The sequence below is a fragment of the Schistocerca piceifrons genome, chromosome 1 (genome assembly GCF_021461385.2).
Source record: "Schistocerca piceifrons isolate TAMUIC-IGC-003096 chromosome 1, iqSchPice1.1, whole genome shotgun sequence".
NCBI classification, from domain to species: domain Eukaryota; kingdom Metazoa; phylum Arthropoda; class Insecta; order Orthoptera; family Acrididae; genus Schistocerca; species Schistocerca piceifrons.
Genome location: NC_060138.1, coordinates 812,261,423 through 812,269,188, shown reverse-complemented (window position 1 = coordinate 812,269,188; position 7,766 = coordinate 812,261,423). Strand labels below are relative to the sequence as shown.

Below are 7,766 nucleotides of genomic sequence, written 5' to 3'. Positions count from 1 at the left end.
AGTACAATGTTTACGATATGAAGAAAACATGCGGTCTTTAATGTACTGGAGATGTTCAGTTAATTTTATACTTGATTGTGCCATCTACGTTTGAGTATGTTTGTTTCTTTCTGGTTTCTGACAAGTTGTTTTCAATTTCTGCATAGTTATAACCTCTGACACATCTTATGAGAAACATACGAGTCCTTCAAATGCGGAAAAAGATAATTAAAATGAAACATCTAGTAATCTGGCACATCGTGTGACTTTTATTTAGCTGTGAAAGACGAGAAAAGCAATATATTGTGCATTGTTTTGAGATATGAGTGGATCGTAGTTCTAAAATGACGCTAATTCGCATGGGAACTTCAATCAAGATTTGCAAAACACTCCGAAATTTTTGCACTACCAGTTCAAGGAGTTTTGCGAGAAAAATTGTTTTAGATACTCAAAATGACATTACTGCAGGACAACAGATGATTATGACTTTCAGGGAAAAAGTTGAGAACAGAAGAAATGAGGCGAAGAGGAGTGTAATAGTGCAGGTGCAGTCTGAGAAATCTGCAACCGATTTGTATAACTATTGTTCCGAATATGGCACAATCGAAAGTATGCATCATTATTGTTTGAATGAACAGTCACACTTTATTCTCGTGGAATTTAAAGCAGTGAGTGCAATGGAAAGACTTCTAAATCAGTGTTGCCACTTGAATGAAAGCCACATAATGCCAACAAGGACTCCGTTCCTATGGTTTCGTTCAAAGTCGCCTAGAAAGAAGCAAGCAAGAACAGGCGAGTCAGATGTGCCAATACTTAAACATCAATACGGAACCGCAATACCAACAGATAAAGACATTAAAAATTTATTACAAGGAGCAAAATCCTTGTCAGAGCAGATAGATGTGTTGTATAGTGCAACCCATTTAAACGATGTGGGAGAAAGACTGCGGTTTCTAACCGCTCGGCAGATAGAAATAGCTCTCTGTGGACCATTTCCTAACGTAGAAGCTCTTCCTTTTGGATCATCGGTGAATGGGTTTGGAAGAATGGGCTGTGACCTTGATATAGTCTTACAGCTGGACAGTGATGACAGTCACGAAAAATGGGAAGATTGTCGTCTGGTGTTCCAAGCCAAAACGTCTTCTCCTAACGGACGTGCATCCACACAACGGCTAATGGAAACTGTAGGTGACATGTGTCAGTTGTTCCTCCCAGGTGTAACGGGAGTTAAACGGATTTTACAAGCGCGAGTGCCTATTGTCAAATTTCAACAAGATCTCACAGGTATTGAGTGTGATTTATCAGCCTCAAATGCATTTGCAGTCCAGATGAGCGAACTGCTTTACATCTTGGGTTCTCACGATGTAAGAGTGCGTCCTCTAGTGTTTGCCGTTCGTGCTTGGGCCCGCTATGTAGGACTGACGAACCCTGTACCAGGCAGATGGATCACAAACTTCTCACTCGTTCTTATGGTGCTGTACTTCCTCCAACAGAGATCGCCTCCAATATTGCCAGCACTTGATAAACTAAGTATGTCTTCCACTGCATTGAATTTAAACAACTTGGATGCCAGATCTGCTATTGTGGGGTCTGACCATGAAGATATCCCCTCGGAACAGGATAATCGTGTTGAGACTGTAGGAATAATGTTTACAGAATTCCTTGCATTCTATTCTTCGTTTGATTTTAACAATTTAGCTATCAATCTTTTAACATCAGCCAACACTATAAAGCCAGAACATTCACCTCTTTACATTGTAAATCCTTTGGAGCCAAACTTAAATGTAAGCAAGAATGTTGGGCCAGAAGAGGTAGAAAAACTTCGTATGGAGCTGAGGAATTCTGCATGGTTGTTAGAATCTGCTGATGTAACACCAACTTCTGACAAAAGTGTTCCTTGGGGCTTATTGACATTTTTCAGAGAAAATCACCACAGTAAAGAACAAAGGTCATTTGCCCCTCCAGTAAGCAAACGTAGGAGAGTGTCCATAAACAAATTATTCTTGGAAGAAACAAGGTAGCGCTAGCAAAAATTTTCAGTTGAAAAGTAGATTTTTTTAACTAAGAAAACTATTGTGTATGGAATGAGAGATTTAAATTTTTTGCCTTATTCTGTGTGTGGCAATCTGTAAAATTAAAATTGTGAATTGCAATGTAGCTTATTTTTGCTCAAAATTATTGTATATTGCTAATGTCAATAAATTTGATCATGAGTAGGCCTACTGTTATTTTGTAGTCACTTATTGGTGAAAGAGTCATCAGAGTATTATAAATCTTTAGCAGAAATGGACAACAAATTTTTATTTCCTTGTATGTTTGTGCTGCTGATAGCAAGTTATAGTCAGCTGTGGTATTTTTTCTAATTTAAGATTTATGGACAATTACCTCTTACATTCAGTCAAATTTTTTACAGCTAATTAATCAGAAGTTGTCTAGAAGAAAGAAAGGTAACAGTTTATTGTTACGTCAACAACACCTGTACAACCATTGTCCTGTCCTCAAAATGCTTATTTATATATTTTGTGTGTGTGTGTGTGGGGGGGGGGGGGGGGTGTTGATTTTCATCGTGCTACTGTGACAAAGTTCTTGAATGATTAAATAAAGTGTTGACAGGGCATGAGCTCTGTTTGGGGATTAAAATGTGCTGTATTATTATCAATGAACCAAATCAGCATTTGCATTAATTGATGCACAGAAACAGCAGTAACCCTGAATCTTTATGGTTGGACAGGAAAGCTGAACTTTCACATTGTGTACTGTTCATGTATCTGACTGAAACTAACTTATACGACTTTCTCATGTGAAGTACATGTTAATTTTATAAAATTGTTTTATTTCTGGAACATTTTTGACTATGGAATGATATCAGTTTTGATTATTTTTCATAACATTACTAGTAGAATGTGTGTACTTTTTCTTCACATCTCGGCACGATAATTCCATATTGGTTACTAGTGTTTTTAATTGTCAACCCTGACAAGCCAACAACAGTGTGTGTAACATACAGTTCATAGATAAGTGTTGCCATTAGGTGCTTAATATGGTACACAAAGCATAGATATAGTGTCTGCATTGCATATGAGAGGCAGGAGAAATAACTTTTTGCCAGATAGTTGTATTCAGCTAGCAATGTTATCAATATTGTTTGTGCGCCTAGCTAAACGAGATTGAAAACACTGCTGAACTCATGTATAACAACAGGGCTAGGGCTGTGTGTTCATGTTGTGCATCAAGACACTTGTCCACATGGTTTTGATCATTTAATCTGTGTTCATTTTCAGTCTCATTGCTTAGCATTGGTCAAAAGGAAGTGTGTATTTAATGTTACTGTAATGTGCAACAGGAATTAAAATTTTTGAAATTGTGCAATGACAGTGGGAATGTGTGTGTTTACTGCACACTGTGTGCTGGAGAATTTTATGTTGCACATAAAAGAAAGGATGATATTAAAGACCACATGAAAACAGCTAAACACAGGAGTACTATTAATGCTACTGCTTCACCAAATATAAGAAATTTTACCAAAGCCAAAGATGGGAATAATAGTGATCTGGAGTGTGTTGCTAAAGAGGGTAAAAACATTCAGGAACAAGTGCATACAATTTTTAAACAATGGAAAATCTAGGATGAAATTTAACAATACCAGAGAAGGAAAGTTGCTACTCACCATATAGCGGAGATGCTGAGTCACAATAGGCACAACAAAAGAGCTGTGTTTATTTCCTGAACATACAATGGTGAACCAGGTAGTTCAAAACCAAAGGGTAGGGTGTGGTTCAAGTTCTTAAAAAGTACCAGATACTACTGAAGAGACGCAGAAAGCAATTTTTTTTAAGGTGTTCCAAAGGACTGATATTTTGTGTTGCAGTATATCTAAAATGGTCAAGTTTTTGATGTCTTTGCGTGAAACATTCCAATTGAGAGAGTTTTTTTCAATTCTGGGAGCATTTGGCCTACAGAAAGGGATAGACTGTCAGTATCTATTGTTGACCGTCTAGTAAACGATAAAAAATAATTCTGAATTTTCTGGTTGTGAATTTTATGATGTAAATACATTAAACCATTTCTGAAAAGAAGGGTCACGTCTGTTAGAAAATATGACTGTATTAATAAGGTCTAATGCTTCAATAAGCTGTTAAAACTTTTAAGTAATGCAAGTAAAAATGTCATCCCCCCCCCCCCCCCAATAAAAAATGGTAAATGTGCTGGGTTTGACCAAAATAAATATGATAAGTCTACATCTGTTGAACATTTACTTCAGTCAACTGATAAAAATCAAGGAATAATAGTTATTTATTCTCACTAATTATGAACATTCTTACGTAACAAGTGTTTTCAGACCTTAGAACTGGATGATACGATCATTTGTAGAAGTAGCAACTAATAATATGTCATTGTTCTAATTTGCAGGTTTTCTTTAATTTTCCATGTGCCTGCAAATAGCTTGCCTAAGACCTTTGTCAGAGACGATTGATTTCAACTGCACGTCGAAGTTGCTTTCCTTGAAAATTACTACTTGTAGTGTAGCATGAGATTCCCCGTAATATGTTCCACTATTATCCTCTTAGGCTGATGAAAGATGCTCATGAAAGTTAAAAATGTATGTTAGGTAGTTTGTAGACAGAGAACAGACAACAGGGCGCGCTTTGTGTTGATACATTTGCAGAGATGACAAATAATTGTGCCCACAGGACATCAGCAAAGTGCAACAGTGATCGAGTGTCTCCAGCTGCTGAGAAGGGATCATTTATGATTTGGCATTGCGGCTTGGTGGTTTTTTCGGATGGCAGACAGACAGGTGCGCTGTCTACAATGTCAATGCCCAAGAAAATAATTTAAATGTTTTAAGTCTAAACTGTGACTTGATTCAATGCACTCTTTTAGGTGATGTCACAAGATTTACTTCAGACATATTGCTCTAGTTGAGATCTGTTCATCCAACTGTGTAATTATTTTATTTGAGCAACAAAATATCAAAGAGGTCTTCAAAAGACAGTTATGTCATTTCATACTGAGCTGACATAGTTGTGGGCTCTCTTACAATCCTCGGTCCTCTGCAAATGACAAAGAAGTCCACACAGTATAATTAGTAGAACTGTGTAGCAGGTCCACAGCTTTAAGGAAATGCAATATGGTGACCAAAGATTAAAATGAGGTAAAAGTTGAGTATGAGAAGCATTTAGGTGACAGAGCGCCATGAATTGAAGATTTATTTATAATCCATAATCAGAAACTTTTTTTATTTCACTTCATTCTCTGTCATAGAGGAAATCTTGAATAGAAAATGTAATCAATAACAAGCCAGCAAACAGTCATTGTGTCACTATAAATATATATATTTTGTCACTATAAATATATATATTTTTAAGAGGTGCACCCAACAACTTCTTGTTATTTTATACATTCAATATCTGATTCTTACACTAATTTTACAGTAAATTTACTGCTTAATGTTTTTGCTGCCTACAGTAAAAATAGGTTACTGGGACCTACACTGCCCTAATACAAGGAACAAAAATAATTTTCGTGGGTCTTATGGTCAGATTGAGTTTATGTACTCTGGTGCGAGAGTAATCAATTATCTTCTATCTAAAATAAACAAGAAATGGGAAACCCTAACTTATCTAAAAGAAAATTTAAAAAATACACCTCTGTTGCCACTCCTGCCACAAATTATCTTTTTTTCTAAATTCAAGGATTGGAAAGTTCTGTTAACTGCATGGTGCATACTGTGTGCTACATAGCAACAGCCATTGTAAAACTACATGACAAGTAATTATAAATTGTAAACAGGACTATGTATTTACTTATGATGAAAAACAATTTTTTAAAGAAAAATGAGTGTAATCAAGTATCTATTAAGCTGCCTTACCTTCATATGTACTCAGCAAACCACTGTCAAGTGCGTAAGTGCATGGCAGTAAGTACTTTCCACTATAATGCGTATTAGCTTTCATTCCTCTTCCATTCACATATAATTTCTTCAGCGCCTCTGTGTACACTGTAATTAATTTAATCTTGTCTTCACAGTTGCTACGTGCATGATGTGTTGGAAGTTCTATTACATTCCTAGATTCCTCACTTCATAGTGGTTATTGAAACTTCGTAACCAGGTTTTAACAGAATAGTTGCCATCTATCTTTAAGCACCTGCCACTTCCAGTTTTTCAGCACCTCTGTGATGCTGTCCCATGGGTCAGACAGTTATGTGCCCATTCATGCCATCCTTATTTGTGTAGGTTAGATATCTCCTGTTAGCTGTACTTGGTGTAAGCAACTTGAGCAATAATCTAGGATTGGTTGCATGAGTGTTTTGTATGAAAACTCCTTAGCAGACCGATTGCATTTTCCCAATAATGTGCTAATGAACCAAAATCTGTCACGTCCTTCACGTATGACTGAGCGTGTTTGATCTTTCCATTTTCATACCCCCGAAAAACTATTACACAGACATAATTGTACAAGTTGAGTCAGTCCAGTAGTGATTTATTGATAATGTAGGCATATGATACTACATACTGGTATTGTATGAAGTGAACAATTTGCATTCCTGAACGTTTAAAGTGAGTTGTCAATCTTTGTACCACTTTGATATCGTATGAAGCTTTTCTCAAACAGTACTTCATCTGCAAAAAGATGGAGGTCACTACTTTTAGAATACTACATTTTAATAAAAAAGAAAAAACTTTTTAATTGGCATTTCAGTGAACTGAGTGTTAGGAGCTGGTTGTCAGTCAATCACATCTTTTTGTCAGACCTTATGTGCTCCCTGTGTTCTGTGCAATAGGTACTTACAATGCCTCACCATGCATAGCAGGCTACTGGGGTTGGGAGGGGAAATAGAGCCAAATATTCAGCTGATGTGACTACCACTGCCATGCTCCCCACTAGTGACAATCATGGTTACAACACTCAGTAACTGTTATCAATCACATGAGTGTTTGGAATGTTGTGACAAGCCCGCAGTTCCACTCCAATGAAGCTGCTGATGGTAGCAGTCATTCGTGTGTGTATGTGGGGGTGGGGTGGCGGGGGGGGGGGGGGGGAATCCCTTCCCTGGCATTGTTGATATTCCACTAGCATATCTGTCAGTCAAAAAGTTATTTTAATCAAACTATATTACTTGTATGTCAGGTCATGAATAGCAACAATCCTACATATTTCCCTGGGCTATGATTCAAGTTTCTTCTCCTCTTCCTCCTACTCCTCCTCCTCTTTTTTTTTTCTTTTGACTACTGTCCATCCAAGATAAAACACTGCATCTTCCCTACCAAGAAATCCTTAATCCAGTAACAGATCTCATTTGGTATTCCATATGGTCATACATTCCGTTAATAAATATTGATGTAGTGCTGAATCAAATGCTTATTATGAGTTAATAAGTAGCCTACTGCATCTTTCTCAGTGTGTCTCAATCCAGGACTTTCAGAATGTTGTGTGAATTGGTTTTCTTATTTTAAATGTTTCTGGAGTCAGTGATGGTAAGCTAGAAGATAAACAGCAGCTATTTAATATAACTGAGAAAGCAGCAGTTTTCCTCAAAGTAGCTGCTTCCTTTTTCTTTTTAATATGCTTGGTTAAATTTGGTTGACACATGCACAAATAACATTAAACAATATAGTGAGCATTGATGATTAGAATTCTTCGGGGTGTTGAACCAGGTCATTGTATGAAATACATTAATTATAAACTTAAAACCCATGTTTTGATCGTATTACAATGGCCCTCTCCAGGGCAAGACTGGTTTTGGAGGAGGAAAGGTTATTGCAGACAATCGGTGTCAAGACA

The 7,766-nt window shown here is 36.9% G+C and overlaps 1 protein-coding gene across 1 annotated transcript; it reads left to right on the top strand.

Annotated features, from left to right (window-relative positions):
* Positions 1-2,195, top strand: LOC124789910 (poly(A) RNA polymerase, mitochondrial-like). The gene has a single exon (XM_047257431.1). The coding sequence runs from the start codon at positions 324-326 to the stop codon at positions 1,998-2,000; it is 1,677 nt and encodes a 558-aa protein (XP_047113387.1). The 5' UTR covers positions 1-323; the 3' UTR covers positions 2,001-2,195.
* The last annotated feature ends 5,571 nt before the right edge of the window (positions 2,196-7,766 follow it).

What these genes read in the sequence shown, in the direction of transcription:
- LOC124789910 (XM_047257431.1), top strand. Translation starts at nt 324, where the DNA reads ATGACGCTAATTCGCATGGGAACTTCAATCAAGATTTGCAAAACACTC.